Here is a 23,635-nt window from a genome sequence, read left to right on the forward strand (position 1 = left end):
CTGTACTTTAGCACCAATTCAAGATTTTTTTTAATTTTTCCCCTATAATTTTTGCAGTCTTATATAACAAAAAAAATGTTTTAGTGAGAAAAAATAAAACACATGGAATTGTGTCAGTAATAGTGTTTTTGTTACTGGGTACAGTTAAAAGATGGCGCTTGAGGGTTTATATCATGTAACTTAATCCTGTAAAAAAATTTAGTACACAACAATAAGTAATATTATATCAGATAAAACTTTTTTTTCTTCTTAAAAATCACATTTTACACCATTTTTTTTGTTCCTGTTGCTTTTATTGTACACACTCACAGAAACAAACAGACACATTCTTACAAAGACTATTGTTGGGGTACCGAACACAAACACGTTGTGTATTCTGAATACATCTGGTGTGGACAGGATTGGCCAGTTTATGATGACATGAAACAACGCTTGGTGCTCCTCTTGGCTTGAAGCACTGTGCGCTTTCCATTAAGCTTCTGAGAAAAAGCGCACGACACTATTTACTGGGCAGGCATGAAGATATCAAGAAACTTCTTAATCTCGTCAATCGAGTCGCTCAGGTACTGGCCGATGTGGGGGCGCAGGTAGTGTCCGTACAGGCCCAGAGCGCCTTCACGGGTCTTGTCCACGATGGGGGCGATCTCTTGCACAATGCCACTGTACAGCAGACAAGGTCCGTGAGTTCCACATTGCAGTTTAAGTTCAAAGTGTAGATAGAACCTTTGCTTTTTCAAATGCTCACCTGGAAACCTTGCGGATGGCGTCAAGCTGGGGCTTGTTCTGGAAGGATGCAATGAAATCTTTGGTTGCCTGGCTCTGTTTTCCTTCTTCCACTTTGTCCATGATCTTGCCGAATGCATTGATCAGGCGCTTGTAGAAGGTAGCCTTCAAGTCATTGTATTTATCCACAAGCTCCTGCTCTGGTGCGGGAACGTCGCACAGGCTCATAGAGACTGCAATGAATTAGAGAGCAAATGAAGTTCATTGCATTGAAATTATTAGTTATTGCGTCTCATTTAAAAAAAAATCCTTTCTAAATTCAGTTTGTACAGAAAAACTTTAGCTTTTCTATTGGAAGCCACTACAAAGCAATCCAATAAATGTGGCTTTTGTCCTCCAAAATCAATGCATTCCCTCTTATTCTTTAATTTCTACCATAACGTCTTATTAGAATTTCAGATCAAGGTTCCTTTTCTTACCCTGCAGAGTCAGGAGCAAAGCGATCACGTATTTTGTGTTCATGTCTGAAAGATGAAGAAATCACTGCATTAAACAACACATAGACACTTTTTTTCCCTTGCAAATGACCAACACATCTAAAACTATGATATTAGTATCCTTGAACATGCTCATGTATAATACCTGTAAATGGAAAAGAATGAAATAATTGAAACACTTACCTGCTTTGGATTGTGTCTGGATCCCAGAAGTGACAGTCTGCTCTGAAAGTGAGTTGTCTGCAACTGGGAGCGCACATCTGGACCAGATGATATAGGGGGACTGCGAGTACACGTCATCTGATCAGAGCACACACACACCAGAGCACACGCGTACACACACATCACCTAAACAAAGTCCAGTGTACATGGTATTCGCTTCAAAACCCAATGGAGTCTTGCGAAATGCACCTCCATTTACTGCATCTTTGGGGCTGTATATTGATAATACACGCAGAGACCCTCCTGATAACATGCATGTTGCTGCGCACGTATGTTTTAATCTACAGTTTGATCATAAAACTTTGCATTGATTAGATTACCTGGAGCTCACCATCTGCTTTTTTTATTTCGATCAAGGCCAGAAGCGCCAGTCTAGACGCCACCTCACTGACCTTTCACAGTCCATGTTGGTTTGCAGATGAGCTTTGGTACCTTTTCACATCGATCACGTGCCTGACGGGAACCTTTATGTTTCTTTAGTTTGATAAGCTAGCATGCCATTAAAATAGGAGGCCGATAATTTGAATTTGGATGATTACCAAATAGGCCATCGATTAATGTAATCTGAAAGCAAACAATATCTTTTTTAACTTGGAACACACTCACTAGGCCTCTGCAGAGTTTCACAGAAATTTGTCAGTGGTAGTAAAGGTAACACAAATATGACTTTAAAACAATGTTTGCTTTTTAAGTACACTTTCCTGTGGATTGACACTAGACTTTGAATAAACTCTCACTAAGCCATAAAATCACTTGAAATAATGAATAAAAAAGTAGCAGGAAATTGTAACAGGGCACTTGCATGCAACTTTTTAGCCGGTAGATTTTCTTTGTGAACCTTTGTGGCCACCATTGTGGTCAAATCTCCAAAAAAATGATATTATACCAGATTATGTGCATTTACAGACAATTTGGTGGAACGATCCATCAAGTGACTATTTGGCATTTTCACTATTCTTCTAATATTCCATATTTAATCAAAAAGATTCTAAGGATGCAAATAGAATAACATACATATGTACTAAGCCACATTGTCCTGTTCGGTGTTTTCTTCTCTTTATCTTAGTTTTAGGATATATGATAAAGGGTATATATAATAGTAAATTTACTGAATTCATATCTGAAGAACCTTTTTTTTTTAAACTATGTAAATGGTTGAACCCGTGTATTGCAGCATAATTTGATTTAAATATGTCCAAGATGGTAACTGAACACAATAATGAAGATTGAGTTCATTGGATAGTAGTGAATACAATGTGGAAAAATTGCCTATTTTGTCCACTATTATGAAAGATGAAACATAAACCCCCTTTCTTGCAAGTCACTGGAAGATCTCAATGATTTTGGAACTCTTATTTGAAGACACATTTCTACATACTGTTGCTTTAATGACCTCAGTGGTTATTTGTTGAGCAAGAACAATCTGCAACTATGCTGTTCACTTCATCCATCAGTTGGCCGTTGTATTTCCCGCAAAGAACGGCAAGTAGTACTGCATCTTCTCCCTTGCGGAGGTCCTGATGCCAGATGCCCAATTCCTGTAGTTGTCCACCGAGGGCCGGATGTGCTCGCCATAGTATTCGCCCGCAAAGTCTACCACCACGTCCATCGCTGTTTTGACATTCTCTTTTGCCGCACTGTGGGCAATATAAGCACAATTACAAGGCATGAATGGAAATTTGGCAACATTCAGAAGCAGAAAGTGAATATTCTATACAACCGAAGTGCTTAGAACAAGGGTGTCAGGGTCGGGTTGGTTCACGGGCCCCATTAATGTCAACTCGATTTCATGTGGGCCGAACCATTTTAGATATAGTATTTAGATTTTTTTAATTTTTATAAATGGATTAAAAGAACTGGATTAAAATCCCTGAATATTCTGTTTCTTATAGATCTAAAACAATGTTTTTTGAGCTTTTTAAACATATTTTTAGATTTTTCAACTAAAAACACAGAAAAAATTGATTAAAAAAAATACAATTATTGATTTAAAAGGGGGGAAATCAGGAAATGTGATATACATCTATACTCTTCATTTCAATTTGGTCCTAAAACAGAACGTCGGCACTCATCATTTATTTCTCGGGCCGTACAAAATGATGCGGCGGGCCAGATCTGGCCCCCAGGCTGCCACTTTGACACCTGTGGCTTAGAATTATGAAAGAACAGGCATGTTAGTTGTATAGACTATTACCTTCTGTATTCGGCTGATTGCTTATTTTAACTAATCTTTGCAGTACTTTAATTTGAGTGGATCCTTTGTTTGTTTTTGATTGCTCATTTATGATTGTGCGTTCTCTATTGGTTTTTTGTGTGGGAGTGTGTTTGTGTGTGCTTTATTGGTTTTTTTGTGTGTGTGGGAGTGTGTTTGTGTGTTTGCTTGCATGTGTGTGCTTGTGTGAGAAGCAACAATACCGAGCTCTGTCAAAAAGTCTTGTCAGGATTCCAGTTGAATCGGGTGGCTGTGGAGTTGGCGTCTGCCCCCAAAGTGGCACAACAGCTGGAAAATGGAGGGGAAATCTTGTCATTTTTTATAAAATGTAAAAAAGCGGAAGAAATGGAAATCACAGGGGAAAAGAACATACCTTGAATGAGTAAAATGAGAACGACGATGCGAAATTTCATCTGCCAGTAGACAAAAACAGAACTTTATTCATCTTTTATTATTATTACCAGGTCCATTTTGTTCTATGAAGCTGTCTGGATTGTCACTTTTCAAATTATTCACACAAAATTGAACCTCTTCAAAAATCAACTTTAGTAAAAAGGGAAAATTGTAACCACCTTGTTGTACCTTTTTTTTATTAGTTTTTTTTTTTTTGCCGCAGCTCCAGCAGACGCAAGTTGAATGAAACAAGTGTTATTGAGCGGTTTTATTTATATAAGACAACAGGTTGTACATTGGTCCCAATGGCGTGACTTTTTGTTTGAGTTACATGTAGTTTTTTTCCCCTAAATGTTCTTTTTGTGTGTTAGAAATTGTCATACGATCGTTTAAGGTTCTAACCTTATAATTCTGCATGCTGCATTCACCCTAATGAAATGTACATAAATGATTTAATCTCCAATATTGGTATTTACTGTTCAGAACCTACATCTGCAGAAAATCATGCAAGTGCCCTTTGGATCGAGTATCGGAGCCCATTTTGCAGACGATGTGTTTGCCGTCCAGTCAAAGTCTCAGATCTTAAGCGACTGACTAGCAGTTTTAGAAAAGAGTCCATGTGATAAAGATGTTCAGCGTTTCTGTGGACAGAGTCCATAGCAAAAATCAATCTGATCTCTGAAGCAACAACCTCTCTTCATCCCACAGCTGTTTAAACACACACAAGGGTGAAGACTTTGTTTGTTCGCAAAAAAAAGGATCCTAACACCCCTTAGTACATGTGGGTCACCCTCCAAACTAAAAGAAAATTATGATCACAATAATTTATCATTTTATATATATATCTATATATATTAACAATAATACATCTATGATACCCACTTTTATGGTGGTCATCGACCATTTTCCCATTATAGTAAGCAAAAATCACCCTAAACACCATTTTACAGCACAGTATATAGAGGGATTATCTTTATGAGCCATACAAGATCGGGCCAATGCTCAAATTTTGCCAGATCATCAATATTTATCACCGCATGAACATAAGAGGTCGCCATGCTATTCCAACGACATAGTTGACCGTTACGGTTGGTAATCGAGGGTTGTTACAGCTAAACTGGATGCAATTTGTCAATTCAACATTTTCGTCAAAAACAATGACCTACTGTCGCTTTAAGACTTTGATTTTTCAATTATTTTCTATTAATTAGATCTTTTCCAGTGATATTCTGTATCCAGCTTCTCTTCCACGGGTCAGTCTTGTAGCAATGTGAAGCAATGTAGGCCCTGGTGGATGATTAATCGCCGTAAACTTTAGTCAAGCTCTTGTGAAACTATTTGGAAGGTGAGCGGCCATTTTTGCAGTTCACCTTTGTTCATGTTGTGTGTTGACACAAATAAACAATTGATGTGCACACATTTAATTTTCAACTTGAATCCCCTGCCATTTTATATCACAAATGGAATATATGTGCAGTTATTTAGTCTTGGCCTTTTGCAAAGAGTGTCCACTAAAATAAATTACCTGGAGAAAAAAAACATGTATCTTCAAGCTATTCCCAACATATTGTCATTTGACAGCATGGGCTGCAAGTTTATTCTATTTTAAAGTAAAAAAAAAGCTCTTCAAATTTGGGTTTAAAACATGTTAGTTTGCAATCATTAGAAAACTAACTTTTAATTTGTTTTTATAGTAATAATAGCACCACCTTTTTTGAATGGCCCACCATCACCCCTCAAAAAATGCCTAAATTGTTACCTTATGGTGCTGGCCAACACTCTTTAATGTCATCTGTCTCCTCCTAATTCCCCAGATCATGCAATTCTGCATACGAAAGAAAATTATGAATTAGGAGAGTCAATATTCCAATCTGCTTTATATTGAGGATGAATGAAGGCCTTTATAATAAAGGAAGGTGACATGATGTCATTAGATTTTAGAATATACACTTGGACCACTTAATCGCATGGCACATTGGTATTTAACAATGTATAAATAGTGAAATTAGGAGTGTTTATAATAGTTACCCTGCAATACATTCTGGTTTAGTGTAGTGTATTCCTGAAATTTTGCTAATGTTTTATATTTCTAGAACTCTTTTGTGTGTATTCACAATGGGCTTTTTAAGGATCATTTTTGAACTGGCTACAAATTGATTATTTGAAATTGTCATTTCATATTCTAGTTTGGGACTAATTGATCTATTTACAAGACATGAAAACCCAATACTGCCACTCTGACAAATTAAAAGAATGCAAGTTGATGGAACAGAAAAAAACTCAGTGTTATTACCCCCTGAACATTTATTCACATTTTCAAAACACATTCACCAATTATATTGCATTTAATGGACATATTTGAAAACATGTTCAAATATTTTATTTTAACAAAGCCTTTGAGATTCTTTTAATGTAACTTGTCTTCCCACAAACATAATTATAGCAAACAATGAGAAAGGAAACCATTTTAGCAAGTCAAGAGAACATAGTTTGATGATGAAGAGGTTCAGACGTGCACTTGAAGGTCCTAAGAAGAGCCAAAGTTGTCCTTAAACCATTTCCTGTGTGAGCAGAAATGCAAAATACACGTTATTCAAATTGTTCATGTTTGTGTATGTGTGTAGGTGGGGCGAGAGATATTACGAACATACTTGATGCCTGTTGCGAAGTCAGAGTTGCCAAGCTTTTCGAAGGAATGCTTGGTTTGCGTTGCCAAGTTGTTAAATGTCTGGGATATTTGACCGCCGTACCTGTTCATTCTCTCCTCGATAGTTTCCTCCTGAGCATCTGTATGTGCACACAAGTAAAATAGATATTTAAATAAATGTCAGCCCGATCAACGATTCATAAAGTCATCATTAAATCCAAAATTTTGCTAAGTACAGTGGACTCACTACTCACCTGTGTAGGCTATCAGAGCCAGGATGACCACAGCAACTGCCAGGTAAAATTTCATTGTCTAATTTTGAAAAGGAAAAAAAATATGCATTTGAAAATGTATAACGTTAACATAAAAATTGCCAAATCTTTGAAATGGAAGGAGTGTTATGACTGTGTTACTAAATTCAAATGACATTTAAAAGACTCAGTGACATGACATCAAATGTCTCATACCTTTTTGTTGATCTTCTTGTTGTGGATAAAACTGTTGTTTGTTTGTGTGTGTGTATGAGTCTTTCTCTCTCTCTTTATAAGCCTACTGCCTTGCACAAATGTGACGTACACTGGACTCAAACAAGCACACGTGGTGCCCCCCTTTTTTCTTTTTATTGACCTTGTCACCAATGCTACATCAGCCTCAGAAAGACAATGCTCACTTAATTAACTCAGTTTTGAATGGGTGTCTTTTTTTTGTGCTCTTTTTCTGTATTTAAGGATACTTTAATATGTCCCACTATTTTTTTTAGTTACCCACAAATATGATTGGATCAAAAGTGGTTCGGTTCTGGAAAAAGCCAGCCAAAATATTGCAATTCTGTAAAAATACACACAAATTATCATACTTTAATACTCGCACATTGAATAGATAGAAATCTTGACCTTACTTTGTATTTTCTTTAAATCTTTAACACCAACAAATCAGATTTTTTACTGCAATCTTTCCTCTTACTGCTTTTTCCCGTCAAACCAATAGGTGGCCACCCGTAAAAATTATGCTGGCTAGTTTTAAGTAACACCAGCATGGCGTTGCTTTCATTGGTGGTGATGTGGTTAGATCCAAACAGAGTATCAGGTGAACTGCAGTTTATACAAGTTCAACTTGGGTTAGACACGTGAATTGGAACTCAGCCGGGTCACATTGCACATACACGTATACAAACAAAGCTATTAAATGTTATTCTTCAATCAAATGAACCCAGCATTTGCATTTTAATGACGGTAATCTAAAGGCACTGGACTTTACATTTAAATAGGAGGAGATTCAAACCCAGTTAATCAAAACTGTGAGACAGACTGTGCTAATAGCCAATCTTGCATACCGTCCATGAATAAATTTCAACATTTTAATGTCATTTTCTCCTTGTGTCACATGAAGAAAGGAAAGTTAGTGCGTGTTATGGTAGGCAAGCAGCTTATATGTGTCCCTGCTATGTGGCATAGGTGGATGGGATGGTGGTTTAGGTTCACTTGTGTTTCCATTGCCAATGAATTGAGGACAAAACAGACATAGCTGTTGTCGTCTGTGTGCCCACTGGGGTTATGCACCCTGGATTAAACAAACAAATGAATGTAGCGACCTTGAGATGTAGTTGCTCTCTTATGTTGACATCAACCAAGTGACCAGGATAGTTTATTTCCCCCATTCACTTTAACTTGTGGTTTTCTGATGTTGCTGGTGCAATTCCTACCCCAGCTGAGCCAAATAGAGCATAGTACCACAATTTAGGACATTTTCAAGGTTGAGAGCTGTCACCTGAGTCATTATTTTATCAAATCAGAAGTACAGTCACTGCAATGAATCTAGTAAGAGATGACTTGGTGTCAAAAGTATAAGATCCAAGTCATTTAGTCAGTGTGACCTTCAGTCAAAGTGGTCTTTATTGTATAAGTAATATGCGATGGCCTATTTCACTGATTGCATAATAATCAATTTAAATTAGCTCCTAGGATGCTCCTTTGGACCCAGAGTGTCAGCCAAGCCATCATGCACGTAATCAAGTGTTTGATTTGTGATTGCACTGAGTGCTCTGACACGATTAAGCCAGAGTTCAAAGTCTGATTCCATGGTAAGATTTATTTACAGTATCTCACAGTTTTTCACGTATATTTTTCCACGTTTCGCGTTTATTTGCTTTTTTTTTGTGGTACACCGCAAAAAACGAGGGATTACTACGTGAATATTATTCACTGTATTCTCTGTATATTTTTGGTACAAAGAAAAGAAAATAGCAGCAGTTTGAATCACTTTTGTCATCACACAGCAGACGTTCCTCATTTCTAGTTTGGGGAAATAAACCAGTCTTGCGTTGTAGTGGTATCTCACTTCCCTAAACTATTATCTCCTGACCCCTCTATGAATGTGTTCCGATTAGTTTCCAGGATCTCAGTCTTATTTGCTCTTTTACACATTTCTGCTGTGACAAAATCAAGCCCTCTGTTTGGCAGACATGGCTCAGATTTTACTAGGTTACTCTACATTGAATACATGGAATGCAATATAATACCATTTTAAAACAGAGTGACAATTTCCATGTCCTTTTGGGCCAACAAATCAATTGGCCATGAATCTTCTGGAGTTTTTGTGATGCATCCCAGACAGCTGTGGATATGTCACAATTTGCGTGGCCCCCATGCTGTGCTCAGAGAAAACACAGCTGTTTGTGTCAGTCCTGCTTGGCGCATGTTTTTATTCATTTGCTTTCTATGCAGACTGCTGATGTTTTTGCAGACGGCATGGTACTGTTTGTACAGTTTTAAGGTTAAATATTGCATTAGGGGTCAGAGCCTGTTGTTTCGTACAGAGAGGGCTAGATTTAGTATGTAACCAGTGGTACTAATGTGTACTATTTAAATATGATACAAATTTATGACAAAGTAAATACATTTGAAACTGAAAGGATGAAATAACAGTACAGTTAATTATATATATATTTTTTTACATTTGTATTTTTCAGAATCAAAACATTTTACTTTACTCACCTTATTGAATTTAATCAGTGTGAATCCATTTCCTGGAATCTTTGTTACTCAAACGCCTTCCACAATTATGTACAATTTTGTAATGCCATTAATTGTTTTATTACTTTATAGCAGCCAGTCGTCATCTAAGCAACTGTATACAAAAAGACAGACGTGGTATGCGGCCGTAAGGTACATTGTTTGGTAGATTATTTTCACATTACTATCTTTGTTGAGCTTATCAAATTTTAGTTCACAAAATGACCAACAACAACTTCTATTGTTTAATGAAGCAATCACTCAACAGTGGACACCAACACTGTGCCTTGTTGCTCCTGGTCTGGGACCAGATCCAATAGGGGAGGCCTATGCTGCTGCTGTTGGTGATGTTGGTGATGTTGGTGATCTTGGTGATCTTGGTGATGTTGGTGATTTTGGTGATTTTGGTGATTTTGGTGATTTTGGTGATTTTGGTGTTGATGTTGGTGATGTTGGTGTTGTTGGTGATTTTGGTGATTTTGGTGTTGGTGCTGTTGGTGATGTTGGTGTTGTTGGTGATTTTGGTGATGTTGCTGATGCTGGTCCAAATCCCCCGTCTGTAGCTGATGTTGTTGGCTCTGGGAGCTCTGCTGGGTAAAGGGGTCCACTGCGTCCTGGTTCTGGGATTGCTGGTGCTCGCTCAGGTAGCTGGATAGAAAGCTGATTTGGAGGGAAAGCTGACAGTGCTCATCATGTTTTTTTCAAGATCTATCATCCGACTTGAGCTTACTTGCGAATGTCTTCAATGTCTTTGTCGAGGAGGTCCTTCAACCCAATACTGAAGGCTGTGGCGTGCCTCTGCGCTTGTTGGCTGTAATGCTGTCTGTGGAAAAGGACGCTTTGCTCCTTGGCACTGAGCATATCCCCCTTTAGTCTTGTGACTAGGTGTTGTATTCTACGGTCAGAGCTCAGTTGGCCATTGGAGTTATGGTGTATGTAAGTGTTCAGCTCAGACATACCATCAGTGATTATGGTGCTGTGAAAAAACAAACAAAAAACATACATGAGAAGCTAAGGGAGCTGTATCCAGATTCAGGATTAATTTATTGTCACTGGGCATAAATCATGAGCAAATTGAAATAAAAACCAATGATCTCAAGGAATGAAGTAAATGCAAAAAAATACTGAAAGAGCAAAACAAATAGCAAAGAAGGGAGATTTTCAGCAAATAGCAGTCTAATTTGCAGGTATATTTTCTGTTTTTTGTGAATACATTGGGCGCTTATTCAGAAAGGGCGCTGGCACTAGGCTAGCATATGTTATGCGACCGACCATTTCAGAGGAAAAAAATAGAATTTTTAAATGTGCCACATAGGTGTAAAAATATGGTATAGAAATGAAATACTCTACTCAAGTTTTTGGTCCAACTCTGTTGTCTGCACACACCCCTTGACCAGATTTGCTAAATTCTGCCAGAAATTGTGCACTGTCTCCTCCCATTTTCTTGGAGAGTTGTTGGCCTGCTGTTGCACATGGGCAGTGCAGCCTGTATTGCAAATATATACAGTATATTTATATTTGATTACATTTTATTCATGTAGTCGTTAAATTTCCTGAACTTACAAGCACATACCATTGAGGACCGCCAGGGAAAGGATAAGCACTACAGCCTTCATGGTCATTACATCCGGTGGATAGATCTGTAAAGTGGGTGGGGAAAAAATCACTACATTAAATTCATACCTTTGCGCTCACATTTTATTTATTTTTCTTCGTCTCACCTGAAGCTGCTGAAATTTCTGTGTTGTCCACAAACTGGCTCATACTTTATATAGGCCTCAGCTGTGAATCAATGAACCAAAAACAAATAGAAAAAATAACATGTAACTGTTTTAACATGGTAAAACATTCTTGTATTGAAAATACAGGGCTATTATATATTATATATTACATATTTCTTATCTAGTTGTGTTGTGATAAGAAGGGAAAATAAGAACAAAGGAAGTGTTTGGTATTTTCTCAATTTATTTACGGGTCACAGAGCAAAAGCTGGAATATAGTACTAATGTGATTGATCTGCTGTAAGGGTTACAAGTGCAAAAAAGCACGGCAGCGCTACCTAAAGGCCGATTGTCATTATTGCATCGAATAGTCCTAGCTGGAATGGCGTATGAAAGGTGTCTATTGAAATGAAAGACCTATTAAGAAAGACATTTCGGTGCATTACAGTAAGGCCCTCTTGGTGAATATTTATTTACAAGAACGAGAAACACTACTGATAGCATCAAAAGTGATGATAGAATCAGTAACTCTCAATTTCCTCCTCCTCCTACCAGGGTCTCGGAAACCACCTCCCCAACTTCCCCTAAGTGTCACTCATTAGGCCGAAGCGCTCTCCTTGATGCTTTCAACAATGGTCTCGAACTTCTGGCGGATCTGGGTGGCGAGCGGGGCGAAGAGCTCTGTCAGCTCGTCCATCTTGCCATTCATGGAGGTACGGAGCTCCTCAGCGGTGGCCTCCAGCTGGGTCCTGAGGCCCTCGGCCTGGGTCTCCAGCTGCTGACCAAGACCTTCGGCCTGGGTCTTCAGCACGGTAGAGAAATCGACAATCTTCTTGGAGGCATCGCCGCCAGCCTGCTGGATGTAAGGCTGCACGTGCTGCCTCATGGTGTCCACGTTCTGGGAGGTACGGGACTGGAGCTCACTCAGGTAGGTGGCCACGGTGCTGGTTTACAGCAAGAAAAAAACAAGATTCTTATTAAGAAATATAACATAGGACACAGCAATGTTCCCTCTAATTTTTTGTTGGTCTGGGCAGAAAGACACCCTCCCTGAGCGCACTGAGTACCAGTGTGAGCGACATCATTGCTCGCTATGGGCACACCAGTATCACACCTGGCATAAGCAGGTGCATGTCAATGTTCCCTCTAATTTATCATGTAAAACATGGTGTAAAACTCGAAAAACACTCAAGAGTGGAGAGAGCTACTGCCACTGGCTGCCGCGTAAACGGCGCCGTCATGGGGAAATGGGTAAAAAAATGGTTGGATTTTATTTACTGCGCGCCATATGATTGCTGCTGCGCAGAGAAGACGATAGTAGTGCGTAATTGCGCATACGCGCAGCTTAGAGGGAACATTGAGACACAGTGACTATTGGTCTAAAATGGGACTTTTTCCCTGCCTTGGGTCTCTGAAAACGCACGCTTCAACCTACTTGCGGATGTTTTCGGTGTCCTTGCTGAGGCGCTTCCTCAGCTTGTTAGTGTAGGTGTTGATGCGGCCTCGCACATTGTCAGAGTTCTGATCCATCATGGTCTTGAGTTCGCCCAAGTACACGATGCTGCGCCCCTGGGCCTCCACCATGTCCATTTGGAGTCGGTCGGCCAGCAGCTGCAGGTCAGTGGTCAGCTGGTTGGCAGATTCTTTGGTGAGTGGGGTCAGCTTAGATTCGATGTCCTCCTTGTAGGTGTTCAATTCTGCCATGGTGTCTGTGATCAGGGTGCTGCAATTAAAGGGGAGGTGGCCCGTTAGAAGTTAATCGAGCGGTGTGCCGCAAAAACCTTGAACAACGGGAATACTGTGAAAAATATTTTTGCAGCAGTCCCTCGTTTTTCGCAGCGTACCACAAAATACGCAAATCGAATTGAATTCAAAGACAACTGTATAGCTTCTCAATGCTTGTTGAGGCATGTGTTTTGCCCCCATCTTGTGTTAAAGATATGCATTTTTTTAAGTCCTTTTTAGGAGAGGCCTCATTTATTAGGTTGTTTAAGTAAAGTATTTGTAACAGAGGCAGGTCTATATACAATCATTTTTTACAGTTTTCTTTTTAAACAAGATGGTAATTTATAAAACGCCAGCAGAATTTATCATCGATTCTCCGAAATGGATACAATGAGTAACTTACTCAAGCTCTCGGTTGAGCTGCGAGCTCATGATGGTCTCAACGACTCCATCGGCCTTCTGGTTTAGCTCGGAGATGTACTGCCAAAAGCGGTCCACACTCTCTACCCAGCGGTCTGGTGTGGCATCGGCCTGGCGTACAGAACGGGCATTGCTGCCTAGAAAAGATGATGATACAGGCTAAATACTGTACTGTATACACAATTGCCATTGCTGTTATTGCTGTAATATGATAAATCATTTTTTATGCTTTAGGAAATTACCCAAACAAAATGTAAACAATAGAGATGTAAATTATATCCACTTAACATACTTTTTGGTGGGATAATGTTTAGCCTCCTATGACCTGGCATCCAGTTGTGTGGACATCACATTTTTGGTTGTCAAAGATAATGTTAAATTCTGGATTACTGGGGCCTGGTGTCCACTTATGATGTGGTCATCATTTTTCTCAGAAACTACATCATGTAAAAAGATAATTCTTTGTTTTTACACTCATCAGGCCACAATGAATCTAAATATCAAAAAGAAAATAAAAATGCATGTCTTGCAAGAGTCTGGCTGGGTCTTAGGAGGTTAGAGTAGGAAGATTTTATCGTAATTTAAATTACTATGTAGTACCTAGAGACTCGAAGGTTAGAAAACATATCACTCCATTTTAGTCACGTGTTTTGAAAAGAATAATAAAACATACCTGTAATGACTGCCAGGGCGAGAAGTAAAGCTACGACCTTCATGATCAGTTGTTGACAGACACACCTGCAAAAAGTTTTTATAAATGCATTTGAATCAGAAAGGAAAAGATTCAGAATTTGATTGATCGGAGAATGTGTATATATATATATATATATATATATATATATATTTGTAGTATATATACTTTTTCCCTTTCCTGGTCTCACCTGAAATTGGTTTCCTCTGTGCAGAGTTTAGCGGGGCCCTGCCGTTTATATAGAAATCTGCTGAGTGTGGGGGGAGGCGGAGGGGGGAGATTAGCGCGTGTTTACGCCTCCCACTTCTCTGCAATGACATGCAGCGACGTGTCCGAAGTTCTCAACCTTATTGTTGTTCGTCCATTCTAACAACCGTTCTTCTTACATGCCATTGTTTTTCGCAATGTGGTGGTCAGTGTAGACTTAAAAGGTTAAAATAAAAAGAAAAAAACAACTATTCATGCACTATATAGAGGCAATCACATCTCTTTAATTTTGCTTTTATATATTATGACATGTATTTGTTATACATATCAATTTCTTTTTTTATAGAAGATAGGTCTGTGCACATTTTATGTACCATTTACATATCCATGATTGTGTGCTTTTTAATCCATCTATTTACGGAAAGCAACCATTTTTACTGAGAAATTAGTAATTGACTCCCCCACTCGCATCTTACAAAATGGCCCTTTTTGTCACTCAGCAGGTGTTAAATCTCTATGACATTTGATCAGCATCACCAAGTAGCCTCATGTGAATATAAACAGCAAGTAACAGCAGGGTGTCAAGTTGGCCCTTCGTGTGGCCTTTTTCATGCAAATGCCAACATCGTCACCTAGACAGACTGGCCCGGGAAAACAGACACACCCTTCCTGCAATTTGGAACCCAAATTGCTTCTCTATGTGGTAGTTGAAGGCATGTAGGACAATCGCAATTGTAGTGGTTGATTACTTTTGATGGGCAGGAAGCAAGCGCAGAAGGATAGTAGATTTCTTTGTAAAGGGATTTTTTACATCACTTAATTTGATTAGATCATGTAGCTGGTTATTTGTATGCATGGTAGTCAAGATCGACAGTTTGGATGATGGTTAGCAATGTCATATATGCTAGTAAAGGACACATTTGAGTTTAATTTTTGTGATACTCTGTGATGGTGAAGGCATTAGTAACAGCCTCGGGGCTTACTTTTTCCTAATCAAAAGAGTTGGTTGTTTTATTTAATTTTTTTAATGATCTACTGATGAAATTATCTATTGTATTGTATAGTCAGTGAGGTACATCCATGTACTTACTACTTTATTTTGTTAGATTTGTTATACCTTTCTGTGGATAAAGGCCAACAACATTGACATGGGTTTAAGATTATTTTAACAGAATTTGATTAAAATTTTAATTGAGCCGAATAAATAACTAAATAAACTAACTGAAGGAGCTATTTGAGTTAAAAACACAAAATTTCTGACTAAAAGATATATTCAGACATTTTATTTAGTTTTAAAATGTTCATTGTTATGTTTTGTTTGATTAAATCAATAATTAGGACATGAAGAGACACAAATACCCAAAAACAAAAGGCCTATTTGGTGTTTTATAAGAAGCATTTAGAAAAACAAATCCATTTTTATGAGTCCTTGTTGCCGAATATTTTGTTGTCACAAATAAAAAGAGAAAAATATTGGATTTATTTTGAACTAAGACATTCATTCGCTTCATGCGTGTCATGGTCTTTGTCCTTTGGGACTTTGAGATACTAATCCTGCACACAAAGAAAGATTAGTTTAGTTGGCTTGCTCATTAGCAACTGGTTGTGATAACACATGATACCCACAGTAGAGGATGTGGTAGTATACTGGTGGGGGGATATTTACACTCAATTGTCCTGGCAACCACATTTACATCTTTTTAGGTCGTAACTGCACCAGGCTGAGGTTTATTGCTGCTTTTGTGTGTACAGACATTTCTTGTATTCAACTGTAACTAAATGTATGTTATTGTTGACTACTTGCTGCCCTCTGACTTCCAATCATGGCCACAGATAGCAGTGGTTAAGATAGATGAATTGTGCAAAGTAGGTTTTGTTGTTGTTATTGTTGGTGTTGTGCTGACTTACAGAGGAATTGAAACAAAAGGTCATCTGTTAGACCAAATGGAGGATGAATGGGAAGTGAGAGTTGTGAGGAATACAGTAAAAGTTCTGACCAAGTAAAATACAACAATGTAAAAGGGAAGTGTGTCAACGGTTGTCTGAGCTCACACAGAATGGCGTCACTTCACTGACAAACATGTTATTTTCAGACCAGTCAGCAAGGATGTTGGCAGCTTGACATCAGCTGATTTTCTTAGATGGCTTTTTGTCTGTTTTAAATTGAAAAAAGAAAGATTGCAAGACTCAAACAATTTTGAAAATGACCCTTGTTCACACATTTTATGTTGTGATGCAAGTACAGTCAGTAGCTTGTGGTGTGTGACTTTTTGTAGTAAGTAATTTCTACATTGTCTTGCGAATTACAAGTCAATGACTGAAAAACAAATGCAGAAAAAATAGTTTCCATGATGGCAGGTTTCAAAGAATTGTATCAAAGATCAAATATCCTGATATTTTAACCGTAAACCCAGCATCCTTAATGGTATGTGATTAGTGCGTCTTTCAAACTCTTGTAAATACAATAAGTTCTTTCATCACGGCACCCTTGAAAGCGCTGAAATGTTATGTTAAGGGTTAAGTTTGTTCTGAAGCAGCTGGAGGCATAACAGGAATTTTGTTTGCCACCGTGTAACACAGCGTGTGCGCAATCAGCCAGCAGGGATGGTGGCGCAAAACAGCGCAAACAGGATGTGTTCATGAACTTCAAATAACCCAACATGTCCAGTCCAGTCCCGTTGTGGTGTTGCAACTCTGACAAAAACATAAAGCCTGAACATGCCTGGTTTCACTCGAATGTGGAAAAAAAAAGTGAAAGTGAAAGTTTTCCAGTAACTTGTGATTGATTGGAACAATTGGCAGTGTTTTTTTTAAATGAATAAGTACAGCCTGTTATTGTGTTCAGGCGCTTCCAGCTGTGAAGCACGAAACTTTTCTACCTGTCATTTGAGATCATGCCCAGATCCTTTCTTGAGTTGAGCAATGGCTATAATTCATTTTCTTTTCTCTCAGCTTCACCTTCGCTCCTTTCCCCCAGTGGCATCTTGACAGATTCCACATTTATTACAATCAGACAATAAGCTAAGCTGGTGTAAATGAAGTAGTTGCAGGAAAATTGTGACAGTTGAACCCAAATTTTGCAATTTTCCATCTTTTTCTAGACTGGAAATTGTATTTTTGTTGATATTGTATTTTGTTTTATGATTAAGAATACAGATAATAATGCAGCATTTTTCTAGGATCACCTTTTTCACATGATAAATCCAACTACCTATCTTGATTGACTGTATTTAGCATCGAATCACAACTGTTGACAAAAATAGAAAAAAAAACAGTGTTCTGTGGTTTTTATTGTCGTTAGTAGTTGGTTAACAGGCTAGTTTCTGTTAGTTGGGGGTGAAGAAAGATTAGGTTAATACAGGTGTGTACTTTTCCCCCCTATCACCATTCGTAATGGGTTGGAATCAATAAAAAATGGATTTGTTGTTTTGTCTGCAAACGTTTTGCAGTTTTGTTTATGTAGAAACAAAGTGTGATCGAAACTCAACCTCAAAAGTAATAATACCACAAAGTAATAAGTCACAAGTTTTTTTATGGGTTTATTTTACCATTTTATGGAAGACTGCGTGGAACAGACCAACACCGACAATGACTGTAAGAGTTAAACATACTGTAAGCCAGTTTGTTGAAATACTGAGCATGTCCCAAAAGGAACTTTATACTTGTGGATTCAGTTTTTGTTGTAAATTCTGTGGTTGACTTAGTTGGTTTTAACGTAGGCCTGGTAGAGGGCAATGAGGTGAGCCTGGAGGTCCTGAGCGTAGGGGTCCAGGGTTTCCTTAAGGTCTCCGATGTAAGGGGTGGCTAGATCTTTCATCTGCTGGGCTCTCTGGGTCAGCTCAACCTGGACTTGCTCTGCCACTGGAGAGACACTATCCTTGAAGGTCTGGAGGTGCTCGTCAACCTTCTGCATCAGGTCACCAGTGTGGGGCTCGAGCTGAGCTTGCAGATCAGCCACGCTCTGCTCAAGGGCGGCCTTGATCTCGTCGCTTCTCCTCAGGAGCTCGGTCTTCAGGCTTTCGGAATCCATGGCCATGAGTTGGTTGATCTCGGCCTGGAGCTGCACCATTTTGTCGTTGAGCTGTTCCTTCACGTTGTTGGCATAGGGCTCCACCTTCTCGCGGACGGTGTTCAGCTCCTGGGTCACGCGTTCCTTCAGCTTGTCGGCCTCGGTGCTCACCTTGGCAATCAGCTCCTTGGCTGCGGGGGGGAGCTGTTCGTGCAAGGTGACTGCGTACTGGTTGGCCATGTCAGTGCCGTCGGTCACCCGGGCACTGGAAGATAGCAGGGCGATTGGACTGTGAGACCACAACTTTTGCCGCAAAAGGTCACCAAAGGATAAGATGGGCATACCTGAATTCCTGTCCCAACTGAGACTTCTTGATCATCTGGATCGTGTCATCAGCGGTCTGAGTAGCCTTTGCGACGTAGTCCCAGAAGGCATCAGTCATCACCTCCAGCTGAGGCTTGGGTGCATCAGCATAGAAGAGGTTGGCATTGCAGCCTAAAGCATAAACAGAGAACAGTTTTGGTTAGGCAATCCAACAAAATACTCATATTATTCTCTAAACTCTTTCCTTTCCCTGGGAATCTACCGTCCATAGACCGGAATGGTGCCAGTCCCATAAAAGCCGTGTAATTTGGCAAATGAGATTTTTTTGTTTTGTTGAGAAGTACATTCTAAGATATAGTGGTTGCCAGTAAATGTGAATGTCTCACTATCTTGAAATCAAAGTGCACACTGCGAAAACTCAGTTAAAAAGATTAACTCAGTGTGATTGTTCTTTTTTATTTCCTTGAAGTTTTTAACCTTAGTTTTTTATGATACCAAAGGAATCGACAGCCTCAATAAGCAGTCCTGAGAGAAAAACATTATGTAGGTAAAATAGTTTTAAAAAAAATAGCAAAGCTAACCCATCTTTTATCGAAGTTTGCGATACACAGAAAATAATTTGTTCGCACTAGTGCCTGTTGATCACACTTGTCTGAAGAATACATATTTTCTCTGAGACGCCAATTAAAAGACCGATCTATATCTTCTGTCTAAGAACACAGCGATTTGTACTCACCGGTAAAAACGGCCAGAACCAGAACAGCGAGGACCTTCATGGTTGTTGGATCTAGAGTGAAAAGATACATCACTTGGGTTAGCAGCGTACATAGTAGTGGAACAGGATGAATAAGGCATTGTGAGATCTAGTATTATTTCTTACCAGTGAGAGTATCTGCCAGTTAAAACTCTGCAGTGCTTCTGCTGAGCTGATGCTGCGCCACAGCTTTTATAGTAAAGCAGACGCTAATGATCCCAAAGTCCAGGCCGCGTGTGCCTTGCTGTCACTCACTATCTGCGATGATGTCCTAAGCAAAAGCAGGCTTCTTTAACGCATAACCTTTTGGGAATGAATCACTAGCTTTAATGTACTTTTTCAGGCTTCCAACCCAAAATGAACTTTTATCTCCAAGAGCTGCTGTATAGCTGATTAGATAGCTGCGGGGAAAAGATGTTAGCAGTTTGTTTTACAATGTGACTGCTCAACTCACATACCTTCAATTTCTGGGTCAAAGTTCCCATGACAGCCGCACTGAGTCAGTCCTGAGCAAGGGTCAGTCGACGGCGCCGTCGTCAGCCTCTTGAGGTGTTGTCCCTCAGAGTAAAATGACATCAAAAAATGTTGAGTGAGGTCATAGCCGAGGGTCTTAGAATGATTGATTGACCACAACGTCAAAGTTATTTCCAAACAATTTAAAATGAGCTTCACTCAAATGAGACATCACAGCCACTTATTTTTGAATTCTGGAGTTCAATACTTTTGGTACAAATCATGTGGATTTCTATTACCTGTTTCCATCCTATTACTTGTATCCATATCTGATTGTTGGATTGCTGGACTGATTAAGTTATATGATTTGTTTACTTGTGGTAAATGGATTTTAGTCAAGATTTGGTAGAAAGAAATATTACTCTAAGCACTTTACATTTGTATTTAAGTTCACTTTATAGTCGGAAAAATACAGTCAATCAATCAATGTAAATGTTAGAAGGCACACCTGCCGTCACCCTGTTACAAAGTCCACTAGTAACATCATTCTGCTTTTATCTTCTATTATCTGCACACAGTTACGGGCATAGATAGACTTACAGTACTGTATAGTCCTCAGTTCAAATCAGGATCCAGTATTACTAGTTGGAAAAAAGTACCCTGAACCAAAAAGGTCTCAATCCTTCCTTAAAATCATTTGCAAATCACATTGTTAGCCTCACTCTGCTAAGTCATGTGATCATTTGGTGACAACATGGCAAGGACTCCTGGACTTTGCCTCCTCAGGTACAACTGTCAGGCTTCTTTGGTATAAATAGAAAGCACAAACTGCAGCCAGACACATTTAACCAAGAGAGTGAGACTCGCACACGAGAGCAGGTGAGGATTTTGCAAGCCCTTTTTTGAAAATATAAGTGTCACGTGGTGTTGAACTTCATTTGAAATCCTATTTTGATTGCAGCAATCATGAGGGTCTTTGTTTTCCTCGCTTTTGCCGTGTTTTCTGGTAAGTGGCGAACAAATAAGAACTAAAGAATTTATTTGGAATAGCCGTTTTGTGCATTTTGTGTTTTTTGCGGAACAAAATCTGTAAAAGGGCAAAAATCGCAAAAAACTGGGTTGTACTCCGATAAATATTTCCACCATTAATCCCCCATTGTTTGCTGCGTCCCGCATTAAACAGGCTGCAATGCCAACTTCTTCCACGCCGATGCTCCAAAGCCTCCAATGGAGGTTCTGACTGATGCTTTCTGGGATTACATCGCCAAGGCCAGCAAAAGCGCTGATGACACACTGGAGATGGTGATGAAATCGCAGTTCGGAGAAGAAATCAAGTAAATTAGTTCAAAATTATGAGTGGACCCACCTCCAATTTTGAATGCGGATCTGATATATCTGATCAGATTTTCTGGATTCCTTTTTGTAGCGCTCACCTGGCCGAGACCGCTGACATGGCCAGCACGTACGCCAGCAACCTGAAGGAGAAACTTCCCTTGGCTGCCCAGGGCCTGATGGATAAAATCAGCGCCGAGGCGGACGACTTGAGGAACGTTCTGAGCCGCGATCTGAGTTCGGTCGGCGATCAGTTTGAGGTGTACTCCGGCACACTGAAGGCTCAAATCCAAGAGAAAGTGGACCAGTTGAAGCGGGAGCTTAGCGCCTACACCGACAATGTGGATCCAGATACCCTGAGAGACACCTTTTTGCAGAGCAGCGAGGAGCTGATGGCCACCCTTCAGCGCAGCATCACCGAGGTCGAGAGCAAGCTGGGCCCCTACACCGACGACCTCAAGAAGCAGGTTGACGAGCACCTAGTGGCTTTCAAACGCAACATCGACCCCGTCACCCACAAGGTTCAGGACGAGCTGAGGTTCCGAAGCAGAGAAGTACAACGGATGGTGGCCCCCTACGCCGAAGACTTTAAAGACAGGCTAGACCACTTTGCTACCGACCTTCAGGAACAGATTAAAGCCAAATATGACTCTTTGGTCAACAGCAATTAAACTCAAGGGCACAAGATTGTAAAAAAAATCTTCCCAATTACAATGTTGCTGAAATCTGATTTGTATTTATTGTGAAGATTAATTGCTCAACAAATATATTTATTGTTTTTAACTCTGTCACTGCTGTTTTTTTTAAAGCAAAATAAACACAATCGTTATCAAACATGGTTTGTTGTGTTTTTTTCCCCTTGCTGAAAATGAATACATCATATCCAAACAAAAGTGGACATATTTTATAATGCATTGTGCAATTATTATGTTCTTTTGTCATTGAGATGGATGGGTGTGTTGTTTTCACAGGCATGAAGTCTTTATTTGACATGGCGGTCGTGTCCTCGTCTCGACATGTTGGGATGACACAACAGGTTGGTCTGCCGTTCCGGCCACAGGCACAACATTGTTTTTCTCAGACATGTCCATACCTGTCAACCTCGAACCATTTGTGATCTTACCAAATTTTGTTTTCGCCCTTACATATATGTATAAATACATGGAAAATCTTACCACTTTACTTTTTTGTAAAAAATCACGAACAACAAGTAGAAAATGTATGTTTATGTCAAGGGAACAGGAAACGGAAATCACATGGTGAAAGTGTTACAAAACGAAATGTTTATCATGATCTTTTTTTTTTAGCCAATCAGAGGCGCCGGTACATATATCACTTGGCAGACATGCGTTTCCGGGAAGAAACAATGGCGGATGGTGAAAAATGGCTAGAAAGTGCCTTAATTTATTTTTTTTTCTCAAAATCACCGTTTAGCGTACCATTTTCATGTGTACAGCGTACCAATATAAAAATGGGCTTTCAGTTGTACCAATTACGGCGAGAACGTACCAGTTGACAGGTATGCATGTCACGGCATGAAGTTTAGCTGCATTTCGCAAACTTGCGACGTGTAACTCTAACTTCTGTCAGTAATTCATAACAAAGGCTTTGTTTCAATTTCACTGCTAATGAAACCAACTCTTTTGACTTCAGTCAATTATATAAGTAGATTTTTTTTAAGTGATACTCAGGACTTTGCTATGGACAATGTGGGCGACTACCCAGGGCGCAATCTATTTAGGGCCACATAGGAGCCCCATTTGTTTTTTTCAATTATATTACCATTTGTCTACACTGTTGCCCCTCATTTACACGTTAGTCATGTCAACCGTCTGTTTTACGGAGAAATTGCCTTTTATAATCTCAGTTCTTTGTTGTGAAGAGTGGCAAACATGACATTTAAAACTTACAAAGCATTGAAAATTTGAAGTCATCTCACCTTTTATTTATTTATTTTATGACTGTAATCTGATTTTATCATTTGTAACACTAAGGTGAAATCTTAAACCAAATTTTAAACGCTAATTAATTGTTTTTAAACTATTAAGGTAACAAAGGTTACAATTGCAAATTGGAGTTTCAAGCTAGCCAATCTAAAACCCTAACTCGATTCAAGGGAACTTAGAGAATAAGTATGTTTGCAGTAGTGATTAACTGTAAAAAAAGTGATCATAAACACATCAGATGACCTAAGACTCCAACGTGGAGGTTCAGAGTTCACTCCTTAAATAGATTTTACCTTTTAATCACACACAAGCGCATCATTACCTTCCATCTTATGTGAACACCATTTG

At 39.2% G+C, this 23,635-nt stretch overlaps 6 protein-coding genes across 8 annotated transcripts; 1 reads left to right on the forward strand and 5 right to left on the reverse strand.

Moving 5' to 3' along the window:
- Positions 1 to 271: 271 nt before the first annotated feature.
- On the reverse strand, positions 272 to 1,520 carry apoa2 (apolipoprotein A-II). The gene is made up of 4 exons (XM_077721804.1): positions 1,404 to 1,520; positions 1,203 to 1,247; positions 746 to 956; positions 272 to 660 (listed from the first exon to the last, which is right to left on the reverse strand). The coding sequence occupies exons 2-4, from the start codon at positions 1,243 to 1,245 to the stop codon at positions 504 to 506; spliced, it is 411 nt and encodes a 136-aa protein (XP_077577930.1). The 5' UTR covers positions 1,246 to 1,247; positions 1,404 to 1,520; the 3' UTR covers positions 272 to 503.
- Positions 1,521 to 2,809: 1,289 nt separating this feature from the next.
- apoc4 (apolipoprotein C-IV) lies at positions 2,810 to 5,897 on the reverse strand. 2 transcript variants are annotated; one of them, XM_077721805.1, is made up of 4 exons: positions 5,807 to 5,897; positions 4,028 to 4,067; positions 3,858 to 3,942; positions 2,810 to 3,079 (listed from the first exon to the last, which is right to left on the reverse strand). In XM_077721805.1, the coding sequence occupies exons 1-4, from the start codon at positions 5,876 to 5,878 to the stop codon at positions 2,893 to 2,895; spliced, it is 384 nt and encodes a 127-aa protein (XP_077577931.1). In that variant the 5' UTR covers positions 5,879 to 5,897; the 3' UTR covers positions 2,810 to 2,892. The 2 variants fall into 2 exon arrangements, with proteins under 2 accessions (XP_077577931.1, XP_077577932.1); XM_077721806.1 differs by lacking the exon at positions 5,807 to 5,897 and adding an exon at positions 4,227 to 4,280.
- A 3,547-nt stretch (positions 5,898 to 9,444) lies between these two features.
- Positions 9,445 to 11,495, reverse strand: LOC144199932 (uncharacterized). Of its 2 annotated transcripts, none has more exons than XM_077721829.1 (4): positions 11,279 to 11,495; positions 11,056 to 11,191; positions 10,436 to 10,681; positions 9,445 to 10,353 (listed from the first exon to the last, which is right to left on the reverse strand). In XM_077721829.1, the coding sequence occupies exons 1-4, from the start codon at positions 11,325 to 11,327 to the stop codon at positions 9,963 to 9,965; spliced, it is 822 nt and encodes a 273-aa protein (XP_077577955.1). In that variant the 5' UTR covers positions 11,328 to 11,495; the 3' UTR covers positions 9,445 to 9,962. The 2 variants fall into 2 exon arrangements, with proteins under 2 accessions (XP_077577955.1, XP_077577954.1); XM_077721828.1 differs by having other exon boundaries at positions 9,445 to 10,365.
- A 155-nt stretch (positions 11,496 to 11,650) lies between these two features.
- apoeb (apolipoprotein Eb) lies at positions 11,651 to 14,392 on the reverse strand. Its single transcript, XM_077721830.1, has 4 exons — positions 14,245 to 14,392; positions 13,555 to 13,708; positions 12,862 to 13,149; positions 11,651 to 12,370 (listed from the first exon to the last, which is right to left on the reverse strand). Exons 1-4 carry the CDS (start codon positions 14,285 to 14,287, stop codon positions 12,025 to 12,027), a joined length of 831 nt encoding a protein of 276 aa, XP_077577956.1. The 5' UTR covers positions 14,288 to 14,392; the 3' UTR covers positions 11,651 to 12,024.
- A 3,592-nt stretch (positions 14,393 to 17,984) lies between these two features.
- apoa4b.2 (apolipoprotein A-IV b, tandem duplicate 2) lies at positions 17,985 to 20,745 on the reverse strand. The gene is made up of 6 exons (XM_077721833.1): positions 20,610 to 20,745; positions 20,015 to 20,114; positions 19,683 to 19,827; positions 19,539 to 19,589; positions 18,823 to 18,973; positions 17,985 to 18,743 (listed from the first exon to the last, which is right to left on the reverse strand). The coding sequence occupies exons 4-6, from the start codon at positions 19,576 to 19,578 to the stop codon at positions 18,170 to 18,172; spliced, it is 765 nt and encodes a 254-aa protein (XP_077577959.1). The 5' UTR covers positions 19,579 to 19,589; positions 19,683 to 19,827; positions 20,015 to 20,114; positions 20,610 to 20,745; the 3' UTR covers positions 17,985 to 18,169.
- A 25-nt stretch (positions 20,746 to 20,770) lies between these two features.
- Positions 20,771 to 22,175, forward strand: LOC144199934 (uncharacterized). The gene is made up of 4 exons (XM_077721832.1): positions 20,771 to 20,888; positions 20,971 to 21,015; positions 21,193 to 21,343; positions 21,436 to 22,175. Exons 2-4 carry the CDS (start codon positions 20,976 to 20,978, stop codon positions 22,010 to 22,012), a joined length of 768 nt encoding a protein of 255 aa, XP_077577958.1. The 5' UTR covers positions 20,771 to 20,888; positions 20,971 to 20,975; the 3' UTR covers positions 22,013 to 22,175.
- The last annotated feature ends 1,460 nt before the right edge of the window (positions 22,176 to 23,635 follow it).

This window comes from Stigmatopora nigra, chromosome 7 (assembly GCF_051989575.1).
Source record: "Stigmatopora nigra isolate UIUO_SnigA chromosome 7, RoL_Snig_1.1, whole genome shotgun sequence".
Taxonomy (NCBI): domain Eukaryota; kingdom Metazoa; phylum Chordata; class Actinopteri; order Syngnathiformes; family Syngnathidae; genus Stigmatopora; species Stigmatopora nigra.

Excerpts from the sequence above, each read along its gene's own strand:
- apoa2 (XM_077721804.1), bottom strand. The coding sequence starts at position 1,245 with ATGAACACAAAATACGTGATCGCTTTGCTCCTGACTCTGCAGG. Across the intron at positions 957-1,202 it reads TTTGCTCCTGACTCTGCAGG|TCTCTATGAGCCTGTGCGAC; the intron begins GTAAGAAAAGGA and ends AATTCATTGCAG. Across the intron at positions 661-745 it reads GCCATCCGCAAGGTTTCCAG|TGGCATTGTGCAAGAGATCG; the intron begins GTGAGCATTTGA and ends TCTGCTGTACAG.
- apoa4b.2 (XM_077721833.1), bottom strand. The coding sequence starts at position 19,578 with ATGAAGGTCCTCGCTGTTCTGGTTCTGGCCGTTTTTACCG. Across the intron at positions 18,974-19,538 it reads GGTTCTGGCCGTTTTTACCG|GCTGCAATGCCAACCTCTTC; the intron begins GTGAGTACAAAT and ends TTTATGCTTTAG. Across the intron at positions 18,744-18,822 it reads CAGTTGGGACAGGAATTCAG|TGCCCGGGTGACCGACGGCA; the intron begins GTATGCCCATCT and ends GCTATCTTCCAG.
- LOC144199934 (XM_077721832.1), top strand. The coding sequence starts at position 20,976 with ATGAGGGTCTTTGTTTTCCTCGCTTTTGCCGTGTTTTCTG. Across the intron at positions 21,016-21,192 it reads CGCTTTTGCCGTGTTTTCTG|GCTGCAATGCCAACTTCTTC; the intron begins GTAAGTGGCGAA and ends CGCATTAAACAG. Across the intron at positions 21,344-21,435 it reads CAGTTCGGAGAAGAAATCAA|CGCTCACCTGGCCGAGACCG; the intron begins GTAAATTAGTTC and ends TCCTTTTTGTAG.
- LOC144199932 (XM_077721828.1), bottom strand. The coding sequence starts at position 11,327 with ATGACCATGAAGGCTGTAGTGCTTATCCTTTCCCTGGCGGTCCTCAAT. Across the intron at positions 10,682-11,055 it reads GAGTTGGACCAAAAACTTGA|CACCATAATCACTGATGGTA; the intron begins GTAGAGTATTTC and ends GTTTTTTCACAG. Across the intron at positions 10,366-10,435 it reads GACATTGAAGACATTCGCAA|CTTTCTATCCAGCTACCTGA; the intron begins GTAAGCTCAAGT and ends CCTCCAAATCAG.
- apoeb (XM_077721830.1), bottom strand. The coding sequence starts at position 14,287 with ATGAAGGTCGTAGCTTTACTTCTCGCCCTGGCAGTCATTACAG. Across the intron at positions 13,150-13,554 it reads CAGCTCAACCGAGAGCTTGA|CACCCTGATCACAGACACCA; the intron begins GTAAGTTACTCA and ends CTTTAATTGCAG. Across the intron at positions 12,371-12,861 it reads GACACCGAAAACATCCGCAA|CACCGTGGCCACCTACCTGA; the intron begins GTAGGTTGAAGC and ends GCTGTAAACCAG.
- apoc4 (XM_077721805.1), bottom strand. The coding sequence starts at position 5,878 with ATGCAGAATTGCATGATCTGGGGAATTAGGAGGAGACAGATGACATTA. Across the intron at positions 4,068-5,806 it reads GTGTTGGCCAGCACCATAAG|ATGAAATTTCGCATCGTCGT; the intron begins GTAACAATTTAG and ends GTCTACTGGCAG. Across the intron at positions 3,080-3,857 it reads AGACTTTTTGACAGAGCTCG|TGCGGCAAAAGAGAATGTCA; the intron begins GTATTGTTGCTT and ends TATTGCCCACAG.